Consider the following 25986-nt stretch of genomic DNA (forward strand, 5'->3'; position numbering starts at 1 on the left):
CAATGCATTATACGATGCATTACAAACTAGCATGATTAATGAATTACAAATACTTTTATAATGCATTATGTATAAAAACTTTAAGTAAAGTGTTACCAAATATGTTTTGAGAGACTGAATAGGAAAACTATGGGAACATATTCTGTTAGTATTAGCCATATTACATATTGACATTTTAAGTGAAACTGCTTTGCACCAAAAATTCAACAACAAATACATTTAATATAAGCTCTTTTTCATCCCTCTAAAATCTATTTATTTATTTATGTATTTATACTAACTATGCATGGTTATATGGTTCATTTATTATTTATTATAAAATACAACCATATGTGTGTGGAAAAAGTTACTGTATCTACTGTAACTGGTGATAAATTATTTTTTTTTGCTTTGATCAGACTTCCATCACAGTGTGATAATATGTTGATTTTAATATCAAAATGTATCATCTATTCTGAATTGTGGTGTATTCCTTCACATATGTGAGGTGAATGTTAATAACATGCTATAAATTGCAGCTCTTTTTTATTTATTTTTTACAGATGGCCATCACATTTGGGAAATGGAGGCCAAAGTCAACAGAGAATCCTTTAAATCTGTAAGTCTTGCATTTTACTCAACTTTTTTACACTTAAAAAAAGGCAGCAAGATGAAATCTTGAGAATGTTATGAATAAAATGATATAACTGTATAAATTATTGTATAACAAAACTTGTTTAAAACTAAGAAATGTTTGTTGTATTGTTGTGTTTGAGGTAAACAGGTTGTTTTTTGGTGTGTAAAGCGGATATAATGTATGTGTGGATCCCTACTCTCTTGTCTCGTGAGGAAACACACACAACACTCGCACACGCAAACCTGCTCCTTGTTTTCTCTATGGAAGATTCTTTCTGCGAGAGCTCAGGGACCACAGTTTAGACTCTGGGATTAGACTGTGTTTGTGTGTGAACACTGCACCTGCTCCCCTCACCACACACACTTGTTAGGTAGCACATGTCTGTCCATAGAGCTCAGACTGTTGGATAAAACCCATTCTAAAGGTCTTTACTGTCAGTGTTGTCCAGATAAGAAACATAGACATGCTCTGGAATGTGACAGAATGTTTTAATCAAAGCATTAAAGAGAAAACGCACCAGCTATTTACCATTTTATTTGTAGATTCTCGTAAAGAGAATGTATAATTGCGTAGTGACTCTTTAATTGCTTCTCGGCAGAACTTTCAAGTGCGATTTTGGGTCCCGCTATCAAAAAAATGAGCTAGCTAAAATTCCTTCAAATTTATGGCAAAATTTTAGTAGCTTCTGTCTGAGCTCATGTGTTCATAATAAAATGAAGAGAGGACTATGGCTGTCAAATTTTTTTTTTTAGGATGAATTGATGTTTGTTTCTTCCCTTCCGGAGCCAAAAGCTCCCTGAAAGCTAGCCTTTGTCTGGTGTCTCTTGGTTCATAACTTTATGAGAGCCTCCACGCCTGGTTTCAATGCTTAGCGAGTGAATGGAGACCATCTGTTTGAATGGAGCATTAATGTATTAGACCATTTTTTTACAAGGACGCCTTTGATTTCTTCCCCTCCCTTCCCGGCTGTGTGTGTATATGTATATTTATTTAATGTGAGCCATTTTCTCACACAGTCTAAACCACATGGCTCTTTTATTTTGCTATGCTGTCAGTTTTTGGAACGTTTTGGGGTTGGTTTGTCTTTTCACAAAGCAAGATTTTCTTTAATGTTACATTTACTTTTTCATATAAACACAAACATTTGAAATAGTTTCTATAATTTGGTGTTTGTAAATAAGGGGCGGTGCTTGACTTTTCAGTCATTAGGTACAAGCTCATGACTGTTCAAGTTGTTCATGACATTTCTTTTCCCCTCAGATCTTGTAAATAAGTAACACTGTATGTTCAATAAGGACAGCCAAATAACTATAGTATCATATAATTTTTGCAAATTGTCTCAATTCTAATATGTAATCACCAGTTTCCACCATCCATTTTTGATATTTTGTTTCCTCTTGGATGTATACTACCAATTGAAAGTTTGAATTTTCTGCATCATTACTCCAGTATTCAGTGTCACATGATCCTTCAGAAATCATTCTAATTTAAAAAAAACAAAAAAAAACATTCCGACCCCAAACTTTTGATCACTAGTATGTGTGTGTTTTAAGCTAAAGAAAGAAAATGTATGACACCATTATGAGATTTTATTACCTTTTTGAAACATGTTTTTTGAAATTTCATCTTGACAAACAGTTTTAGAGATTCTTTCTCAATGACTTTTACCTTCATAGAAAATTACTCCTTGGAGGCGTAACCAAAATTAGGCCGCCAAATGACCTAAATTTTTCACTGAATATGTTTTTCTCTCAGAAATACCTCACATTACAAAAGTAAAATGGGTTGCCAATGACATTTTTACTGAAGTAAATCTGAATTTTTACAAAGTAGAGTTGGAGTTCGCTGCAGGCCAAGGATCCCGAGCACAGCTGCAGATCAGACTAATAGATGAAATTCCCTCAAACACATTGTGCTTGGTCTGGCATTGCTCTGCGGCTAAGGCGATGTGCTAATATAAATAGTCTGGGAGCTCACCTGCACATGGTTCTAAAACCTGCAAGAAGACTGATGACTTCCTCTCTGGCTACTGTACAGCACTACCATCAATTTCTTCTCAGCCACACAGGGTTCATCTCAGGGTGGAGGAAAAGAGGTTGGGGGGAGATAGACAGTTTGACACTCCCAACACCTTTCTCATACTGTAGTTATAATCGCAGACGGCTCAGTGGTCAAAAGTTCAGTGGTGTCTGGAGACAGAGAGGGGAGACGCGCAGGGGAAATAAACTGTCTGGACGGAGTCCCCGGACACTCTCTCATTCAGGGTGAGAAGCGCAAAAATAACACCGTCTGCTGCATGCAGTTTGGGCTGTCTGAACCTCATCTGCCCCGAGCTCACAAAGCCACAATCGCTGGATGCGTGTGCGGCTGTTGGACGCTGCACATGGTGTGAGGTTGAATAACGGAGATGGAGTTGTTAAGGTTTTTGATATCTAGAATAGTTTGTTTTTTCATTAAAATGTCTGATGAAACCATTCCAACTGATTGTAGGTGGTGTTAAAATACTTCATTTTTTTCCCCTGCTTAATATTCAAGAGATTTAGAAGCAACCCAGACAGTGGCTTTGTAGTATTATCAAAAAGTGTTTTTTTGAGCGTCAAACCCAGCCCGACACTGCAACATCAGCTGACTGAAATCATGTTCATATATTGCATTTCAGGTGGCTTTGCTTGTGGAAGTCCCATCATATCGGAACCAAAGAATATCCAACCCAGTTCAAGTGAATTTCTACGTGTGCAATGGCAAACGGAAGAGAAGCCAGTACCAGCGTTTCACATACCTGCCCACAAACGGTAAAAAAAATCGCCTCTTTCCCCTTTAATTCACGCACGCTTCTTTTTCCAATCTGTGACTGAATTAATTCAGAAGTAATTCTGAAGCCTTGTTTAGTGGATGGAATTGTGGCTAGTTTTTTCTTTGTTAAAAGCATTTCCATAAAATTTGTTCTTTTCCATACCTGCTCTGGGAGCAGTGGAAGGGCAGTGACAGGGTGGGGTCCAGTATGTGAATGCTATTATTCAAATCCAGACTGGTTGCCAGGTGAAATAAAAAAAATGACTTGACTTCTGAAAAGTCCTAACCACCGCTAATTCCCTCAGGCCCAGTGTGCGTAACCAGTGGGTGGTTCAAAGGCTTGAGTCAGACCCAGCTTGTCCCAGCCCTGTCTCCTGAAGTGTGGGCACTGCAACTGTAGGCCGTCCCACTCACACTGCAGTACTGTCTTTTTTTTTAGACTGGACGCTGTAAAGATGATGCAGGGAATCTGTCCAGGACATTTTATTAATATCTGCCTTTTAGAGCAGAGGTTTTCAGACCAAAGACCCCTAAAATAATCATTATTTTTAACTTTTTTTTATTTTAGCAATTAGTACTATTTAACTATTTTATTAGTAATTATTTTTTTAAATAATTATTATTGATGTTCAAGTCATATACATTTTAATTATACTTCATACATTTTAATGTGGGAGGAACGATAGAACATTTTCCTAAAGTTAAGCTTCCTTTTAAGGCAGAAGTCTTCAGGTCAAGACCAAGAACCCCTGAAATAATTACTTTTATTATTATTATATTGTTCATTATTTATTTATTTATTTATTTATTTATATTTTTTAACTGCGCATAGAAGTGAATCTTTTTTTAGATAACTATTATTGATGTGTAGAGTCATATACTTGTACATATCATTTTAATTTATGTACCTAAAATGTACTTTATGCATTTTGTTTTATAGTTTATTGGAACAGTGTTTAATTGTTTTGCAAAACTGTTGCAGACTACTGTTTTATATATATATATATATATATATAAAATGTGTATGTATTATTATTATTACATTTTAATATATGGAATATATTAAGTGTTAAGATAACACTTTTTATTCTGATCATTCAGATGGAAGATTTAGCGACTATTTATCTCAATCTATTTTAAAGAGCAAATTATAACCCTGAGCCTGTGTATTTGATTTCATATTAACACAGAATGACTCATTAGTATCATAAGTCTATAAGCTTCAGTGGTAATTGTTACAAAAATCTGAATCATCTAAGATGGCTTTTGGTGGTAACATGAGACAGAGTGACAGATATCTGCCTGCCTGTATAGTCATGTGCTAGAAGCCTCATTTCCCCTTTTAGAGCTTAAAATAGGTGTCTAGGCTCTATTTTAAAACTGCGGTCGGTATGGGCGGCACAGAGAGTTTCCCCTTTTCTCTGTATTGTTGACAGAATGCAAACTAAAACTTCAGGGCTTCTGTGGAGGCATGTTTGTGTGAGGGATGTCTCATCGACGAAGAAAAATAAACTGCTGCTGACAGTCTGTTGAGAAATGCAGCCAGAAGTTAAAAGGTGAAAAATGTAACGTCATGTGGATGAAGAGTTTGTCAACAACAGATGAATTCTCCCCAGTAGCTCAACATCTGTTCACCAGAATCATATACACCAAGAAACGGTCGTTTTTAGTTGTAGTTATATTGTCAGGTTGTTTAATGCTTACAAAGAAATGGATGTTCAGAACAAAAAGACATGGATGACTTTGTGAAATTGCTGAAGTATAGTGGTATTCCCTGCAGTTATGCATTTCATTTTGAAACAGACAGGCTTATATTTACATAACAGTCATGATTTGCAGTTTGCTAGTCAGATGAAGATGGTGTTGGGGGAGGGGCATTCTGATTCCAGAGAGCATCTGATTGGGCAAAAATAGATCATTTATATTTTGGAGCTTTTTTCCTGAAAGAGAAAGATTCAAATTTGAAGATAAACTGAGCAAAAAGTTGGTAAAAGTTAATTTTGTCATAAATATATAGATGGCTTTAGAAGCTAAACGACATGAACTGAAAGTATACTACACAGTACTTTTCTTTAAAATGTCTTTAAAGGCACCTTTGCTACTTGTGTATATGTTAAAATTGGGCAGCCTCTCTGCTAGTTTGAACTCCATGCACTTGATATGTTTGATCTGCTGATCTGTTTCTAATTTAGTCTCAGTCCAATTCTTAGCAATTTGGCTCTCTTAAACCTGAGATCGCATCTTAAAATGACACTCTGAAAAAAATGCTGGGGGGGGGGGGTAAATCAGTGGATGCGAAACTACTGTAGCAGTAAAATATTTCATAATGCACGCTTATATGGTATTAGCACTGGGGGCAGATCCAAAAAAAATAGCCCTTTTATTTTCGAAAGCAGCTGGAAGGCTCTTGTGGTGATGATTCATCCCTTTTTTCCCTCTTTCTTTAAATATTTTCAGTTGGGCGGGAGCGTGTAGCCTCAGACACATAGTCTCATTGATGAGAATGTTTGTTTCGCTGTGGGTATCCTAGCCACAAACCCACTCACTCGCGCTAGCTCGCATAAGTCACATGAACCCGGAACGTGTTTTTATTAGTTTTTCTCCTTTTCCCCCGTTTTCTTCATCTGATCTCTCTCTTTGCTCTCTTTTCGCCTTCGCCTCCCCAGTTCCAACCATAAAAACAGAGCCGCGCGACGACTACGACCTCCCCCAGGTATGTGCGCCGCTCCATCCTGTTGGGTTGGCACTGCATCCGAAGCCCTACTACAGCCCCCCGGCGATGACCCCCATGATACCCTCAGAACTAAGGCCCTGTGTGACGGGCTCATTCGCGTCGAGCCCTCAGAGACTTGCTGCAAAGCCCACCTCCCTGTCCTGCTCGTCCTCCCCCAGCACCAGCCCAAAACTGCAGGATCTTTCCCCGCCTCACATCTCCACTAAGTGCCTATCAGTGGGATTGAACTTGGGCTCCCAGTCTCCTACGGTCCCACACGTCTCTACCATTCAGCCCACACCCGGACGCTACCCTCAGTCCATGCTCTACCCAACAGGAAGCGCTGCATCCTCTCCAGGGTCCCATCCTTCCACCCCAAACTCTGCACCAGAACTCCCCTTCACTCCCAGCCTCAATCTGACCCAATCACAGGCCACCAGTGAGGCCTCTGCGTTAGCGGCTCACATAACCAAAGGACCAGTGAGGAGCGGGTCCTCCCCCCTCCTACAGGAGGAGGAAGACGCCCCCGCCATGCTGGCTGTCAGCATCAAGCAGGAACCACAGGAACTGGATCAAATGTACCTAGATGATGGTAAGTGACAGCGCAATATTCAAGCGAAATTTAGTGACCGTGTGCATCGTAGTCTGGTGATGTAATGCCCAACAGATGTTTCTAATTGCTTGATGTTTTTTGCCTGAGTGCTCCCTCACAAAATTAAGACCGTTAAGATCCAGCGCTAACCGTACTGCCACAACGACAGCGGCCCCCGTTCCATGATGTTTAATATATCGAGAAAGCAAGTTAAATTAACTGGAAAGTTAATGAATGACTTCATCGCTTTCCCTTCAACTTTTTGTGTTAAATTTTAAGCATCTGTGGAAGAAACATTCAACAGATGGAAGAATTTTAAAATTAGATCTGTCTATTAAATCATAAAAGCTAATAGATAATGGTTTTCTAGTCATAGCCAGACCTTTGAGTAAATGGCGAAAGGTCTGATCTACATCACAGCTTATTCTGGCCCAGAACCACCAACCTAGACAGAAAGAGAGTGAATGATCTGAATGGCATTTAATGCAACAGATCACAGTTCAACAATAATAGGCCGCTATGGGAAAAATAAATAAGACAACAGCCTTCGAGAACAGTTTTACAAGAATTGGTGAAAAATGTGTATAGAAATGTGATATAATATAGATGTGTATAACATCTTTGTTTGTAAAAAGTAATGTTTTTTTTTTTCCCGCAGACAAAAATCAAACAAAGCATCAAACAAATATAGAAAAGGAATACACTAACATTCGAAAGTTGGGGGTCAGTAAGGCTTTATGCACACCAAAGCTGCATTTACTTTATTTGATCAAAAATACAGTAAAAACAGTAATATTGTGAAATATTATTACAAATTTAAAATAATTCTTTTTGATTTAATTTATTTTAAAATGTAATTATGCCATGTAAATGTAAATCTTTATTTTGATATCTCTCTATATTATTTTATCTGAATTTTTTTCTCTATTGCCATGATCTAACAAAGACTTCTTTCATTTAAATCCTACTTTGAGTGCCTTGGACTACTATATTTCATATAATTGAATATCCCTTATCCAAAAAGTGCACCAGTAAGTACAACATGATACCCAAGTAGCACCCTTTGCATACTTTGCTTTTATTTATCCTGGCAAACTTTGACAAATCCACTGAATATTTCTTACTTACACATTTTTTTTCCAGGCTGACTGATTAAAAAAACGTTTGTGCCATGACTCCGGAAAGTTGTTTATAGTCAGCCAATCAGATTAGAGCTTGCCAGATTGAGAAAGTTCTGTCCAGTTTTGTGTGTAATATGCATCAGGCGGTCTTTGTCCAGTCCGTGGGTGTACTGACATTGAGACTAATGGCTCTCTAGTGTATTTGCAGAGACCCAAACCTTAGTGGTTATGAAAAGATCTGTTGAAGCATCAAATGGTGCTTCAAGCCCAAAAGAAGGTCACTTTTCAGCACCGTCAATTAGTTTTTATCATGCTGATAGACAAATAGTCTGGACATCACCCCTCAGTTTTTCAACACTGTAGAACATGTGACAGGCCATCAGTATTTCTCAAACTTTGTGTTCTCCAATGTCTTCATAGGGCTTCCTTCCTGCTGCCCTAAGAACACTATTGTATACGTAAAACTACTATATGCTAATTTAGTGAAAGAAATTGTCTTAAATCGTTCTGCAGACAACAAACATCATGCTAGTGATCTAAGATCCTTCCTTGGAGTTAAGATGTCAGATAGCAGATTATGGATACCATAGTGGTTTCCTTAGGTTCCAGGCAAGGCTTCAGTTGAAATATAGTCCATACTGCCTAAACTAAGCGGAAACATGGACAAGTAGTTATGCATGGAGTGAGAGCGGGATTTTTTATGGGTTTGCTTGTCAAAATTATTACCTGTCATTTCTCCCCTGGCAAAATATAACACGTTTTAGCGAGCGCTAACACGGCTCCCTGTGTCATAAGTTCGGATTGCATTTCTTCTAGATTGCAGCTTTAATGGACTCTGTCAGGTGTGGCATTCAGGGAGCTTGTCAACCACTCTCATTAATTTGATTTGAAACAGAGGCACTTTTCTACCAGCACAAAACCGTCATCCATCATGCATTGCTGTCAACATACCTAGTATTGAGGTTTTCTGAGGCTTTAGTTGTCTTATTATCATTGAAGATGTTCTTACTTCTTATATACTTGAATAAGCTGTCGGTGTGATGAAGGTACTTTCAAACTTCACAACCAACCACTTATCCAATACTTCAGTCTTCATTTACTGCTCACTCTTTCCTCTGATACGGTCCTTCTGTTGTTTTCCTTTGCTTCTTTGAGGAGGGGTTACAAACCCTTTTACTCATGGAAACTCTTACAAAAGCTGGCTGCGAGCCTGGCTCCTGGCCTTCACCAGCCGTAAGCTTTGAGGGGCCTCACTGCAATAAAGCACACTGACTTGGCCGCTGCCGATGCAAGCCTGTGGCTTGAGCGCTGCCAGGAAGAGCGATCCAGCTCGGGCCGAGCCAAAGCAGTAGATCCTGCTGTAAAGGAGGGGGTAACTACGGGAACCGCTCCATACCACGTGACCCACGAGCTGGGTTCCCCATAAGAAACCACAACAAACTTTCCAATTCAGCCTGTGGGGCTGTTAAGAAATGTATGTAGAAGTAGTGAGCAGTTTGAACATTCAGAGCGTTGAGCAAGTACAGTGAGGACTGTATATACAAGATGGTGAATTTATAAAAACTAAATTTTTTACCCAATACACTGTTCATTTGTGAATATAAATAATAGAAATGTTACCCATAAAGTGACAAGCATTTTCAACTGGAGGCCTGGCTGTTTATGAGTTATTAAGCTGTCTTGACCCGTGCTTGAAGTAATAGTCGATAGTGGTGATGAAAACCAAAAATGAAAACTCATCATCATGTTGTTCTAAACCTGTATGACTTTATTTCTTTTGTGGAGTTCAAAATTATATATTTTAAATAATGTTTCAACTGTTTTTGCTCTGAAACAACACTTTGACTCAATGTATGGACCCGTCAACTGAGAGAAATTGATAATTATTTCTACAAAGGATGGCAGAATTTACATTTTTGGACAAACTATCACTTTAAATAATGTAATTTGTCAGGTGCTTGCATAAGAGTTTGAATAGAAGAGATTGGCTTGATATTGGTAGACACCTCCAAGTCGATGACTAATGGTATCATAATTTTGTTAACATTGTAGCAAAGACCAAATACATCTTGTGGTCATACTTGGTTAGGCTAACATAGTTTTTGAGGAAGATATACCCTTGTGAGTCAATTATGAGGCCGGTCATTGCGTAGATGACAAATCCCAGTGTGATTGTGATCCTGACCCGAGGTCTGTTTTTCTTGTCTTCTGCTGATTAAAACAATTAGGACTACTGGGAGTTTTGCTGCTTGTGGACCCCTTAATGAGGCTAACAGTGCTGGTGGGATAATTGTTTGGTAGTTCCTTGTTCCCCCATTGTTTCCTGAAGGTAGAGAGCAGGCCAGGTCTCTGGGCTCTATCACACGGATCCAGCTGCTGCTTATCCTGGTCCAGCAGGAAGCAGGTTCTTGGATTACCTCACATCCACATATTCACTTCCCAGTCAGAGTCACAACAGCAATCCCAGAGATACAAGTCCTTTATATCAGAGTTCAAGAGGTACATTTGTCAAAATAAAACAAAAAATCTAAGGAATATTTGTTTATGAGCTACTGTAAGGCCTTAATTTCTTATTTTAGTCAGAAAGATACATAAAATGGTCATTGGCTGTAATAAGGAAGAATCCAGAGCTTTTTCTTTCAATGTCAGAACCACTAAATGTTAAGGAACGTGGAATGGACTCTGAATCGGATCTGATTTGAATTGTTTTGTTCATGCCAGTGCTATTTTAGTATTGTTCAGTTATTATTATAGTTTTTCTTAATATTTTGAATTAGCTTTTTTTATTTCAGTTTTCAATTTATTTCCAGTTAGTAATTTTAGTGCTAATTTTCATTTAGCTTTTCATGTTTCATGTCTTTTTATGTTTTATTTTATTTCAGCTATATTACAACAACAAAAACACGTTTTTAATATTTCTACGTTTTAACGATAATAACCCTGCGAATCAAACCCACGATCTTGGCATTGCTAGCACCTACTGTTTGGGCTATTGTTTTAAATATCCTCTACTGTTTTAGCATGTTGTTGAACTAGAAATGGCGTCTAACGCCCAGATTTTTTTTTTTTTCATGCAGAGGGCTAATAAAAATCTGGCTGGCTAATGCATCGATTCATGAACTCCGTCTCTGTTGCACTCTATAAACTCTGTTCATGCATTATCTTCAATCTGAATCGTTTATCACGTGCTGAAATACCTCTTGAGTAATGCTAAGCTTATCGGGTTATGAAGGGTAAGTCTCGGCTATTCTTTGCCAACTCAAACAGCACCAGGCTGAAATCAAAAACACTTGTTAGTTTGGTATGAAGCCCTAAGTAGCATCTCATATTGCAGCTTTATTATAGTGTATCCAGTCACTTATCACTCGCTGAAGTCCTTTCATTAGACTCCTCATTCGAAATGTGGCAGCAAATTGAGATGTATCCTATGGCAACTGCCAACAGTTTTCTTTTCAAGCCAACAGTGTACAAAAGCAGCATCGCAGTACATGAGTCACTAGCTGCTATCCTTAGCCAAAACCCCAAACCAAAATTGTTGACCAACAGAGACTTGAAAACAATCAAAGTTTCCTTTGGTCTTTTCGAAATGTTAGTGCATGTGTCAACACCTACTGAGGCTCTCTTTATTTACCATGAGCACTCCGAACAAGATGAAACCTCTTCAAATGTAAGTTGTCATCTTGGCTCAAAATAACAGCGTCCCTTGTGTCTCTCCGCTCAGCATAAATATCTTGATATCTTTGGATATGTTCACGTTTCACTTTTGTACTCTCTTTTGTGGCATGCTCTCCCAAGAATGAGTTAACAAGAAATCTGTGTGTCTTGTTATTCACGCCAAGGAGGCACACGGTTCAAATGGATTTGAATGATCAGGTCAATGTAAGGTGAAACCTCAAGGGAGCTGTAAACAGTCAAAGTTATGCTGCTTGCACTGAATCTGGTGCAGTTCGAACACGTGGCGAATGAATGCTGAAAAGTGTTAGTAGACGCTTCGTCATCGTAGAAAAGATTTTTATACCAAGACACAATAGGTCATGGCTATTAGAACTCACATGTTTGTACTACCAGTAATATTACCAGAGAAGAACCCATTTATCTTACAGACGCTCCATTGATTTACTTAAATATATAGACCGTTATAAATATAAGACCATTTGAAATAGAATACCGTTCAAAAGTTTGAAGTCTATTTGAGTACACTTTCAAATTTTCAGCAGCCATTATTCCAGTCTTCGGTGTCACATGATTCTTCAGAAATCATTCTAATATATCATTAATTCTAATCAATTAATTTGCCATCACAGAAATAATAAATGACATTTTCAATATATATTAAAATAGTAAACAGTTATTTTTAAATTGCAATAATATTCTACAATATTACTGTATTTTTTATTTAGAAGAAACTAAACCCAAATATCTGCTTGTGGCTCTCTGGTTTGGACATTTTACCCATTTTTACCCTTAAAACTTGTTTCTGTCCCTTCAACTCATTCAGAAGACTTTAGCATCGAAAAGATGTTTTCTTTAGTGTCCCGCTCACCATAAAACTTTATTGCATGTGTGCAGTCCTGCAGATATTTCTTCTGTCTGTTTTGACAGTTGGGATCCTAGTGATTCAAGAGACCTGCGTTTTAATGTCCAAACTCCCATGGCAGTTGTCAGTGCTCGCCAAATTTTTTCACGAAGATGTATTGGCGTAATTTACTCCCAACTGTCAAAGGTCCCTAATTGTTTCAGTATGGAGTGGTGTTTGTGTGGCACGTCCATGTGTGATTTTTCTCCCCATAATTCAACCATCTCATTGATTCATATCCTGTTCACATATTAGTGCTACTCAATCAGAACGCTACTGGCAGTAGCATATCATATGGGCTTATGCCCAAGGGAATATGAAATCTTAAGGAATTAAGATTTATTACATTTGAATATTTATAAGGGTGTGTATTAAAATATTTCTCCAGCTTTACTGGAGCTTCGGTATATTTCAGTATATTAGTGGTTAGAGTTGTGATATTTTGAATATCAGGGGTAAATTTCAGTGTCGATTTTGGTGTTTTGTCAGCTGACGGTTTCCCGAGGCGTAATTCTTTTAGTCTTTCAAGAAAGATCCTGTGTCAGTTTGGTGAAAAAGAGAAACCAGGAGACTGGGAAGAGGCCGTGTCAGGTCGGGGTCAGGTAGGCTGGGTGCGCCGCCCCTCATGAGGAGATGAAAGACAGATTCGGCTTCATTGTTTAGAGGGAACGTCAGCATTCCGGACTCTTCTCGGCCCCTTAGGCAGGTTTGCAGTGGGAGCACGAAGACCATGGTTCATTTGCAGGGAATTCCTCAGCAGGCTTCCTGGTCTTGGCCGGGAGAGACACTTGAGGGAAGGAAATACACCGCCTTCAGCCACATGTGTCTTCTCAATCTCTCTCTCTCTCTGTGTCACAGCCTTTAGATTGCTGGGATTTTTAGGCTTACATGATTTTTAAAGGTCCTTAAAGGATGTGACTTATTACCGTTCAAAACATTTTTTATCACGGTTACCGAACAATATTAAGCAGCACAACTGTTTTCAACATTATTAATAATAGGAAATGTTTATTGTGCAGCAAATCACCATATCAGAATGACTTCTGAAGGATCATTCTTTACTCTACACTGAAGACTGAAAAAAATTAAATTTTTATTCAAATAGAAAACTGTTGTTTAAAATTGTAATAATATTTCACAGTATCACTGTTTTTATGCAGCCTTGTTGAGCATAAGAGACTTTTTGCAAAAACATTTAAAAAATCTTTTCTTTTAACACCACACAATTTTTGTAAATTTATGTAAAATCCCAATATCTTGAATACATGATGCTGATTGACGATAATGCTAATGTTATAAATAATTCCATTTAAGAACAGCAAAGGAGGCGTAAATGACATGTTTGAAATGAAAAACACTTATTCTACTCGACATTTAATCAAAATTTACCAACACTTAGCCTGATAACAAAATACAAAATGAACAAATATGTTTGCATTTTTTGCTTATCACTACTCTTTATGACTTATATGACATATAACTATGACTTTAAACCGTTTTATTACGTTAGAAAGATGCAGAATTCTGCTGTGATGATATTCCTCACCACAAATGAGGAAAACACACACAGCTTGTCTAATAGTTATCAAATGCTTCCTGCAGGTGCTTACGTCTGTGCTAAAGAATTCAAAGGCCAACTAAAGCAGTCTGTGCTGATCGTAAGGGAAGAGGAATGTGCTGTTTTGAAGCAGATAGAGCAACCGATAGAGTTGCTATCTATGGCCCTTAGAGGTTTGAGAGCCGTTAGCAAAAAAAAACCTGAAAGTGAATCGCTTTTCTCAGAGCTAAAAGGCTCAAATGTTTTGCAATAAAACCATTGAAGGCTTGAAAACTGAAATACAGACATTTAGGGAAGGGTAATGTGCTGTGTGTTGGTCATACAATGCTCCCTATGGGCCTGCGAGTAAGATAATATGTCTACCGCTAATATGCTAACATGCTAACTTTAAGAGGCAGCCTCATCCGGTTTCCCCTGCTATCACACAGCGAGTGAGTGCCAGGCTGTTTGTGTAGCCTGAAGACACGCTAAGTCACTTCCCATGCTCGGGCCAAAGAATACAGCTGACAGAAGGAGCCAGGGTCCTAGTGTGTGGGAAAATGCAATGACAGATAGAGGGCAGGAAGATAGCAGACAGCTGGAGTTGCAGGGTCCTCCGTAAGAGGGCATGAGATCTTCTGATCTTTCTTCCTCTCAGTCTCAGGGAAGCCACACAAAAGAGATTTGATTTACTTTATTCATGTTATTTATATTGACTGTTGTTGTGTTTGGGGTCACAGATGCTGTATATGTAGAAATTATAATTAAACTCTTATTTTACCGGTTAAATTCCCCGGACCTAATTCAAATCGATCAAACTGACATTTTGTTTGTAATCAGGTCTATTAGGATTTGCAAAAGAATGTAAAATGATCTTAAACTCTCATTATTTACTTCCTTAATACATGTTGAGTCACATCACAGAAGCAAAATGATTTGCTGATCAACATACTTTGAATTTATTTTAGTCTTATCAACCACCTGATGAGTGTACGTAAACTACCGTTCAGAAATTTGGGGTCAGTCATTTTTTTTTAAAGAAATTAATACTTTTGATTAAACAGGGACACGTTATATTGATCAAAAGTGACCGTAAACACTTCAATTATGTTACAAAAGATCTTTCTGTTGTTTTGAATTTTCTATTTATCAAAGAATCCTGATTTTTTTTTTATCACGGTTTCCGCCAAAATTTTAAGCAGCACAACTGTTTTCAACATTGATAATAATAAGAAATTAGCATATTAATTAGCATTATGTGACACTGAAAACTGCTGAAAACTCAAATTTTGTTAAAATTTGTTAAAATTCGGAATAATATTTCACAATATTACTGTTACTATATATTTAATCAAATAAATGCAGCCTTGGTGTGCATTTCTTTAAAAAACATTAAAAAATCTTACCGACCCCAAACTTCTGAACAATAGTGGATGTTGGGGAAAACAACTGTATCTAAGACAGGGACAAACAATACATGATCTTTATAAATCGTCCACATTTAATAGATGTCTGTGACACATCTGCAACCAGGGCATGAACACACATTTTAAGAATGAACTGCATTTTGTAAAAGTGCGTTTAGCAATATTTTCCTGTGGTGATACAATTGTTTGTTTTGGGTGTAGTCTAAAAGTAACATGATTTCCAATTGCATTCACAGTAAATGAAATCATCAGGAACGATCTCTCCAGCATCTCCGTGCACAGCCACGCATAGCAGCGAGGGTCCCTCTGAGAAGACCACGGCAATCATGAACTCTTCAGCATACCAAATTTCATACGGAAGATCTGAATCTGCAAGACCTGACTCTGATAACACCGATTCAACAAACAAACCTTGTGCACTCAGAGTTCCACTTGATGCGAGGCCATCAGAACTCACCGAACCTTGCTTGTTTTATTTCCATGGGGGACCTGAAAACCAGCCTAAAAGCACAGAAAAAAAACAACAAGTGTACTTCACTTAAGAATTTATCAGCACATCCTGCCGAGACGGAGCGTGTGCTGTTGTGGACCAAGTTGTCTCTCCTTTTGCTTTCCTATTTACTCTCTTGTACACAATGTAGCTTTTTAAATTATTACCGTAAGTGCAGTTTGACATCTTTCTCCATCCACGACCATGTATATTTCTAAAAAAATAAAATTTTGAGTCTGGTCACAAATCAGAGTAATTTTGCAGGCCAAAAGCCAGGCGTACAGTCGACGCATGCACAATTGTAAATTATAACCTAAACTTTTTGTTTTTGTTTTGGATGCATGCGTACGTGAATGCAGCTGTGCACTTCTGAAAACTCACTTTCTGTTTTTTTTTTTTTTGTTACATTTCATCATCCAGTGGCACAAATACGTGTGGTTAAATGAAGTATCTGTTCCTCATGAAGAAGAAAACATTGACGACTGTTTGCCTTTATGGAGACGTTTGGTCGAATATCATTTTGAAGCCTTGACCTATTTGTAAGCCCGAGCGGCCTTGTTGATTTGCCTTAAGCTTATGCCAAATTGTGGTTTTGTTCATCATTTGACAGCAGATGTCTGTGCTTATCTCTGAATAGCCATTCCAATGTCTATAGCTTTTTAATATCAGGTATGATATGTATTTGTTAACTGGAATTTCTATGAATAGAATAGAATAGAATAGAATTATTTATTTGGAGTGAGCTGGAATTAATCACACGCAAGCCATAAGGGAATATAGTAATTCTGTCCCCTCTACGGTCACAATGGTAGCAAATTTTGTGACCAGAATGACTGGACTGGCATTTGTCAACCATCCAATATTATTCTAGCAATTTTTCAAGGCAGGATAATGGTTTCCGATTAGGCTACGCTCTCTTGAACTGCCTTTAAAACAGCAGAATATATGTTTCACTATAACTGCCTCTATGACCTGATGGTTTACTGCACTGTGCCTTAAAGTGTTTATTAAGCAGGAATACTTTTATATATATGTATTTGTCCTCTCTAATTATAAACGTAATGCATGTTTCTCAGCATATAATGAGATTTTCATACAGGGGGTTTTACTTCCTGTACATTGTATCCTGTCTGTAGGTTGTTAGGTAATGTATGCACTTTAATTTGTATTTTTCTGTACTGGGATCTCAGAAATACCACATATTGTTTTGTTGTTGTTGTTGTTGTTGTTCTTTCTTGACAATCAGACCTAACATGATATATTCTTCCGCAAGGTATCAATGACAACAACAGAGTTTTTCTTGCAAGTTTATGTATTCAATTACCCATGCTTGTTACATTTCTACGGAGCATTTACATTTCAGTACCAAAATATGCACAATAAATCCATGCTTTGTTGGCTCTTTTAGAGTTGTGTATAGTTGAATGGTGTAAACATATGCATACAAGTATATAGAAAGTACAAGTTGACACAATGTCTGTCTCAGTAACCATATATTTATATATATACTGATTCAAAAGCCTTTTAAATTACAAATTTTCTTTGTGAATTTAATCCTCCAACCTAAATTTCAATAATAAATATATTTTTGGTAAGACTTTAGTTTAGGGTCCAATTCTCACTATTAACTAGCAGCTTATTAGCATGCATATTACTAAGATATTGGCTGTTTATTAGAATTTAAAACACATATTAATGCCTTATTCTGCATGACCATATTCTATATCTCTTAATCCTACCCGATACCCAAACTTAACTATTAATAAACCGTAATTAGGAGTTTATTGAGGCCAAAGTTGTAGTTAATAGTGAGAATTGGACCTAAAGTGTGACCATATTTGTTTATTATACTTTTTTTTTTTTTTTCTGTAGCTGTTGGGTAACAAGAGAACAAAAAATAAATAAAAATACGCAGCGACATGCATTCGATATGAGTCCACTATAATGAACAGAGATTTTAACTGAAAGGTGTCCTTAATATTTCATGAATGTCAGGTTGGGCAAGTTTTGTGCATTTTTTTTTTTTCTTCTTTTGGCCAAAACATTGGTTTGATATTTTGATTATTTGTTAAAATTTTTTGATGTTTCATGTATTGTATTTCTATTTCATAAATCTTGTAATATTATACTGTTTACATTTAGCTGAAAAGCCTTTAATAGCCTATTTAATAGCAGGTTCCACTGTGACAACTTTCCCCATATATTGGCCACTATTGGGGCATGTTGTCACATAAGAATGTATTGAATGTGTGTCTGCGCAAAAAGTTTTACCGTTTACTGCACTTTGTTACCAGTCCCAGACAGCAACATAGTATCAGCCCAGATCCGGCCCAAATCTGGTTCATGTGGATTTCACACGGTCCAGATGTGGGCCGGATCTGGGTCGACACTATGTTGCTGTCTGGGGTACCTATAGCGGCTAATGAATTCTGCTTTTTCAGAATTCACTTTTTTTTTCTTCTTTTGCATTGCAAAAGAAGGTGGATGAAGTAACTCATCCACTAGAGAAATATTCACTGGAGTAAAATGTGTGAAAAGCCTCTATTATGACAGGAGACTCCTAGTAATTGATACTGAGTTTTACAACAAAATCAAATGACAAAAGACTTCAAGATGTTTCTTACTGGTCATAGAGAATGAAAAACGGAGATGATTTATTTGAAAAAGTCTTTTGTCCAAACTTTTAAAGAGTATAAAACACTGACCCAATGTTCCGTTTCAAAGATCTAGTTTCAACCCTAGTCACAACGGCTCATTAAAAATGCGGCAGCGTCGTCTGAAAAGGAATCATGAAAAATGCGCAAGATCTCTTCCCCATGTGCGCAGGAGAGCTGAACTTCCAAAGTAGTAACTAATGGATCAAAGTAGAAGCAGCTGTTGCATCCAGGCTTTGAGCCAAGCACCCTGTTGACACCTGCTAGGCAGACAGGAATATTTTCCATCGGTTTGAATCCCCGGTCACACATAGCCATGGTGACAACGCACAGTCCGGGTGGGGTGTATCATCAAAGCCAGTGCCCACAAATAGCCACTCTATTAGTAGGCCGCCTAGTATCCTGTGTGAGGATTGTTAGAGAGCCAAGAAGAAGAGTGGCCTTTGCTAACGGGTCTCAGTTATCATTGTGTGAAAACTGTCCTGTTGAGTGAAGAACTTGGGAGTCTTAAAACTCACAGATGTGAGCTTCACATCCCAATACATATACCTGTCACCCTCCCATGATCTTCTCTCCCTTGAGAAGATAATGGATCAAACCCAGACTGTCATCTGTCTAGTGTATTAGGTATTCAAGTGTTTTGATGCCACAAACCCCTAAATATTGAAAAAATGAATACAAAAAAAAAAAAGAAATGCTATAAATATGTGTACAATATTGTGTGGAAAATCTTTTCTTTTCTTACTTTATATTAAGTTGACACTGTATATTTGTTTTACTCACTATAAACCTGTAGAGAAACAAACTTTAATAAATTAAAGAGCCATCCATCTAATGATTAAAGACCTGTCATTAGAAATCAAAATAAAACGACAATAATGTCAAATTCTGTAACTTATTTACAGTGTTGGGGAAAGTTACTTTTAAAAGGAATGCTTTACAATATTGCGTTACTAAAAAGTAACTAATTGCGTTACTACTTTGTATGGAAAAGTAATGCGTTACGTAATGTGTTTCACCTGGGTTGGGCTTGCTTGTTTGTTTTTTTAATAGCAAAAAAAAAAAAAAAAAGTTATATTTTTGGCAAATGTAAAGGCCCTTTCACATTAAAAGTGAAATGAAAAAGGCTGAAGGAAATGCAAATTCATACCTGTACAGTAGAAGGCGCAGCTCAAGTAACTTTTCAGCTGTCCCGCCATTCTGGATTGAAGAAGAATAGGACACAGAAGCTCCATTCACTTCAGCAATAAATAAAAACACAAATGTCATGTTTAACTAAAGTCATTTTTGCTTATTCATGTGGTTTATTTGGATCATCAAAGGTCAGCAAAGACGTTAAATAAGTGAGATTAAATACATTTTAACATTTAATTATTGCAGTTTTGCGTAATACCGTGAGTTTTTATTTGACTGTTTTATTCATTTTTAAAAATGCTGAAGTGAGATGAGTAAATGAATGCTCAAATTTAGTCAATAATCATCATGTTTACACAGTTCACACAACTCTGCACTTACTCCTGATTCTCTCAACATGGGGACAGGAGAGGTTGTCAATACATGAAAACCTGTGTGTTGCTTAATTTGTTGTGAATTTAAAAGTAGTGCGTTACTATCAAGCTAATTCTGGCAGGTCACGTTAGTCAAGCTCGCATCAGCTGATCCACGTCTACCTTTAGCAATACGACCACTGATCTATATAATGTCATTCTATATAGATCAGTGAATACGACGCCTATCACTGTATTCATATAAGCTCCTTCTGTATTATCAACCTGATCTCACGGGAAAACGTACAAATTCTACGAGATGGCTAATTCGTACGAATTCATACGACCTCACTCGTACGAATTAGTAGTATTTTTGCAAAATCGTACATATTTTACGAATTGCCCAATTCGTATTTCATACGAATGACCTACCCCTGACCCCGCCCCTAAACCTACCCATCACGTGGGTTTAGACAAATCGTACAAATTCGTACGAGTGAGGTCGTACGAATTCGTACGAATTAGCCAACTTTTTATCATTCGTACGAATTGGTCGTGAGATAGTGGTATTATCAGCAGCTTTCGCATTTCTCAGGAGCTAATTACCCTCCTCCATCCCCAGCTCCTCCTCTCGTCCAGTCTTTGGTATTCTGATTACCCTGTGAATTGATGTACATTAAAATACTGACATTACTGAAATCTGCAATACATTCATATTGGTTCTGTTCTGTTATTGCTGCTCTCCCTGCTCTCATCCATGCTAGGCTACATGGATGTGCAGGGAGTTCTTGCCCAGAACAGAACCATACCACCAATCCAAACTATATGCTAATTGTCAATCATATTTGACGATAGTGGTCGTGAAAGAATTACTAGTTACTTGAAAAAAGTAATATGATTACATAAGCAGTTAAGACATAGAGGAGACTTAAGACTTTAAATTGTGATATTGCAGCACAATAAAATAAATATATATGACTGCAGATTATTAAGATTCTATCAGCTCAATTCAATGACTTTGCACACTGAAAAGAGACTAATATCTTTTTTTTTTTCTGTTGAAATTATGACAAAAAGATGAGCTTGTTTTAAGTTTTTTATTAACAGAAACTAAGGCTGTCATACATTTAAATAATCATGTAGAATCATGAACGCATTTTACTGCCTTAACAGGTTGTTCCATTTTTGTTAAAGAAAACAAAATAAGTGCCGTTGTTTTGATGCAGAAGTTCTCTGCAGGATTTTATTTCCTGACGTAATTCATAACTTAAACTTAACTCAACTATAATATTTTAAAGGCAACTCAAGTAAATGTTTATATTGGGAAATTCATTCGACATATTTTAGATCACTTTATATTGTTGAGGGGACAAATTATAAACCTTCCTGATTTTTCTCCATTGTAAGAAATCCAATGTATGTTATGTTTCACTTGTGCATTCTGTGAGATTTTACTGATAAAAAATAATAATTAATCATTTTAAGACATTCTGACACTTGCTTACTGAGGTCCCCTAGTAACCCTCTGCTCATGGGTGAGAAGAACTCATCTAAATGATCTATATCCACTGTAGACTGTTACTGCCTCCTAGTGGACATTTGATAATTCTGGCAAAACTGGCATTGAAAATAGTACTCCCATTCATGAAACCATGTTAATTTTTTTTCAAGATGATTTAAAAAAAAATGGACAAGCCAGCAAATAAAAATAATAATAATAAAAGTCAGCATAAAACACTTTACAAACATTGCAAATAAAAAAAAGTCAGCATAAAAAAAAAAACTTTACAAACATTGTTATTGTAATAAACATATCTGAATAGAATGCAAAAACAATTGGCATTGAAAGCAAGATTATTTTACATTAATCAAAATATTTGATATTAGTTTTAAACAATTTCCTTTTCTGACAAAAATTCTAATAGAAACTTTTTATATTTTACATATGCTCAACAATTAAGTATAATATTATTAATATTATTTACAGATCCCATTTCTCATTGACAATTAGTGTTACATGGGTCACCTGAGGTGAAAAATTCAAATACATTGACCAAAGGAAACATAGTCACTGCCCCCAACATTGAGCCCAACTGCACTACAGCTCCACACCACACAAGAGCGCTGTGGCCTTCATCTCGCAAGATGACAGCAACAATCACCTTTACGTAGGATAGGATGAAGATAAAAAAGAACCACGCCAACACCTGTAAAACAAAGTATTACTAAATATACAAAAAAGAAACAATAATATAGATCAAGAAAATACGCTTCTTATATAAGATGTAAACAAGTAATTGGTCCCCAATACTCACAATAATGATGGCTCCAGAGGTCTCATTAACTAGCAGTGGACAGGGACTCAACACAGCCATGCTCATAATGAAAACTCCAATTAGAGAGCCAATAGAAGTGAGAACTCCCATCAGCACTAAAGACCTGTTCAGAATGTAACAAAGAGTTGAGGAAGAGTTAGTTAATTGTGTTAATAGCCAAAATGTGCAAAATCAAATCTATCCATCCATCCATCCATCCATCCATCAAGTGGAGTCTGGTGTTACTGCAAATCGACATCCAGGATAGGCCAAACTGAAGTCCGGATGAATGGAGAATGGCACATCATCTGGACCTTTTGATTTCTGTCTATCACTGATTTAGCAAATTGTATGAATGTGACTAAGAAAACTACACTTTTTGAGTAAGCATGTGGTGGCCGACATAAAGTTGTTAACTCTTTATCCTCTGACAAAGATTGGAACTGGTGCACTGTAAACCCTAACGCTCAAAATAATTAATTGGTTTGAGTATGACAAACTTAAATTAAAACTAATTAGTTCAATCACATTAACTTTTATGAGTATTTTGTACTTTCTTTTTCTTTCAAGTTCACAGAACTGATATATTTTAGGTAAACTGACAGTATCATTGTTTTAAGTTTTATGAAATGATTGCTTTTAATTTAGACCAACTTACGTTTAACTGAAACTGGGCTGGGATTTCTATCCCATGGCACTCGTAAATGCTAACATTAAGAGTAATACAATGTTTTTGTGTGTGTGTGTGCAAGATTAATGTTACGCTAATTTAGAAGAATTTCTGCTCATGTTGGTTTTAGGAGAGTTACGAGTTTAGGCTTGGTTTGAGAGCAAGTATGATACAAGCTTAATACTGCATTAATACAGCAAGTGCTATTCCCTGCTATTGTTAACATGTTAGCAAGTTAGCATTTATTGAACTAGCTTGTTATAGCTAGCTAAGAAATAAAAATGTTCACATTGAGGTTACATGAAAGTTTTAAGTTTTAAGTATGAGTTCAAATAAAAAAATCTGCCAGTTCTGCTTACTTAAACTTTGAATTTCTTAACTTAAAAATTGAGGCAACTGATTGACTTTTGTCAACGTATTCGTAATATTACAAATAATAGAATGCAAAACATGACTAAATTCATAGTAATCTCAGTCTAAATTTTAGGATAATTTTAAATTGACACCAGCATGGAGCTAGAATCAAATTAAAACTAAATTGAAAAAAAAATGAAGTTAACTATCTGTCTGTCTGTCTATATTTAAAACTTGTAGCCTTTCTCAAGCCAACATCCAAGTTTGTTTGAATTTTTAGTATATTTCAAAATCAATTCCTGTTATGGCAAAGCTTACTCCAGTCTTAAGTGTCACATGATCCTTCAGAAATCATTCTAATGTCAATGTTGAAAACTTGATTTTAAACCTGATTTAAACTTTAATTATTATTTCATGTGCACATATTTGTGTGGGATGTAGCTTTGTAAAAATTTTAGAGCTAAAGAACATAGAAATCACATTTCGACCTATGAAATCATTGTTTTTCAAGATGTAGCTCACCTTTGAGTGTAAACCATGGTGATGAAGCAAGCTATAGGATTGGCAACATTCGCCATAGTGGCTGACCAGTGATAGGCCTGGTCTCCATATGGTAAACATGCGTACGACTGCACTGACGGCAAGCCAGTATTGGTCAGAGCGTTTACCCATGCTAGGATACTATAGATGTACACTACTTGTATCCACGTGTACCTCCCGGTCCCAAACGTGCTCCTGGGCTTCTCAATAACCTTTTGAGAACGCATCATTGGCTTCTGTTCAGATCTCTTGGTTTTCCTGAGGGACGTATGGTCTCCAGTTCCATTTGTGTTATTGGAGTGCTCTCGAGCCACAGCTGGATGGTAGTTCAAAAGTAAGAACGCCACTAAACAAACCACCATCATAGCAGCCAAGAAGAAAAAATAAGCTTCAACTGAAAAGTTAGCTGGTTGGTAGTGGGGCACGAGGTAGTTAGCATCTCTTTCTGACTCATTAAGATGCGTTTCATTGGATCTGAGGATTTGAGATGCATTTACACATTCCATCACACCTACACCCTGAACCATCGCCATTAAAGCTGGGACAAGACCGCTCAGGCCTTCCCCTATATAATAAGTCATGAGATACTCCGCCTTGAGCTGCGCCATGAAGGGAAGGAACGTCACAGAAGAAGTGCAGTCCACTATGGAGATGAAGAAGATGAGGAGCAGGAGAGGAAGGCTGCACTCCACACCTCGGACTGCTACCGTCTCACTCCAGAAGAAAGCCAGGAAGAGGCTGGCCAGTATACCGAAACCAACAATAAAATAAATAACCGCTGTCTCGTTGAGAGTTCCTGGGCGGAAGCGGTGCATTAATGTGATAAACAGAGGTCCGATGTTGGCAATTTGGACAATAACAGAGAGGTAGGAGGGAAGGTACCAGCCCTCCGGTACATGTGGAACGATTAAAGGAAGCTCCACCCACACACCACAGATGGTGACCCAGGAGCCCATGCCAAACAGACTGGCCAAAACATGGGTGAGGATGGACATGGCCATGATGATTTAGATCAGTATGCTAAATGTCTTCAGGAAAGAAAAATGATACAGTTAGTAACACACAGAATCCTCATTATTAACGGTATAGTTCACCCAAAAATAAAAATTCGGTCATTATTAACTCACTCTCAAGTTGTTCCAAACCTGTATGAATTTATTTCTTCTGCTGAACACAAAAAATATATATATTTCGAACATTTTGGGTAACCAAATAGATGTTGGGCCCCATTGACTTTCATAAGCCATGTTTCCACCGCAAGAACTTTCCCCAGGAACTAGGGACTTTGGGATGGTACTCCTTGAACCAGGGTCTAAATGAAGTTCCAGGTAAAAACTTCCCCCTCCAGTTCAGGAACTATCATGGGTGGGACTTTGGCGCTGAACATGCCGCATTTTGATTGGTTGAGCATTTTATTTTAACCACCATCTGTTGCGGTGCGTGCAGTAACAGTTGTTTGCTATTCAAATCAACAATGGGGTTTAAAAAATACGACGATGGACCGACGACAAGGTTCAGGCTTAATTAAGCTTAAATTCAGAGGATGAAATCCAGCGGGAACTGTAAAGTAGCGCGCAGTCCTACGTCACCGGACTATTTGCCTAATCTTCACGGTACTTTAGACCGGGGTGGAAACGCAGACAGCAACAGGTCTGGGGGAAAAAAAAAAGCTCCTGGGACAAATTGTTCCGGGTAATTTTGGTGGAATTATGGAAACTGTATGGAAAAGAAATATACTATGGAAGTCAATGGGGCCCAACAACTGCTTGGTTACTGACATTATTTTTGTGTACAGCAGAAGAAAGAAGTGCATACAGGTTTGGAACAACTTGAGGGTGAATAAATGACCGCATTTTCATTTTGGGGTGACCCATTCCTTTAACCAACAGAATCTCATTCAATAACGAAAACGATTATTTTCCAACTCCACTTGGTGCCACTAGTGGAGGAGAATTACACACTTCATCTTTAAATTCGAAATTTGGTACAGATAAGTTCTTTCAGCTGTAATGTCAGAAAGATTCATCATTATGCCCTCAAGCAAAACATTTAATATGGGCAATCCAGGCGGATTGACCCTTCATTGAGTGCACTTTCACTT

General features: G+C 37.3%; 2 protein-coding genes across 3 annotated transcripts in view; one reads left to right on the forward strand and one right to left on the reverse strand.

Annotated features, from left to right (window-relative positions):
- Positions 1-17271, forward strand: part of nfatc1 (nuclear factor of activated T cells 1) — a 39492-nt gene extending 22221 nt beyond the window's left edge. The window contains exons 7-10 of the mRNA XM_079878942.1: positions 543-598; positions 3276-3408; positions 6076-6714; positions 15612-17271. Of these exons, the coding sequence (XP_079735068.1) occupies positions 543-598; positions 3276-3408; positions 6076-6714; positions 15612-15667 (884 nt within the window). The 3' untranslated portion in view covers positions 15668-17271. The remainder of the gene's footprint in view (positions 1-542; positions 599-3275; positions 3409-6075; positions 6715-15611) is intronic.
- Positions 1-25986, reverse strand: part of LOC307162827 (riboflavin transporter 2-like) — a 285939-nt gene that overhangs the window by 240761 nt on the left and 19192 nt on the right. The window contains exons 3-5 of one of the 2 annotated variants that reach the window (XM_079878494.1): positions 23868-24913; positions 22322-22445; positions 21109-22213 (exon numbers count right to left, since the gene is read on the reverse strand). The exons of the other annotated variant lie outside the window; for it this stretch is intronic. Coding sequence (XP_079734620.1) covers positions 22004-22213; positions 22322-22445; positions 23868-24886 — 1353 coding nt within the window. The 5' untranslated portion in view covers positions 24887-24913 and the 3' untranslated portion in view covers positions 21109-22003. Of the gene's footprint in view, positions 1-21108; positions 22214-22321; positions 22446-23867; positions 24914-25986 lie in introns of those variants that run through there. 2 annotated transcript variants of the gene reach the window in all.

This window comes from Squalius cephalus (assembly GCF_949319135.1).
Source record: "Squalius cephalus genome assembly, chromosome: 8".
Taxonomy (NCBI): domain Eukaryota; kingdom Metazoa; phylum Chordata; class Actinopteri; order Cypriniformes; family Leuciscidae; genus Squalius; species Squalius cephalus.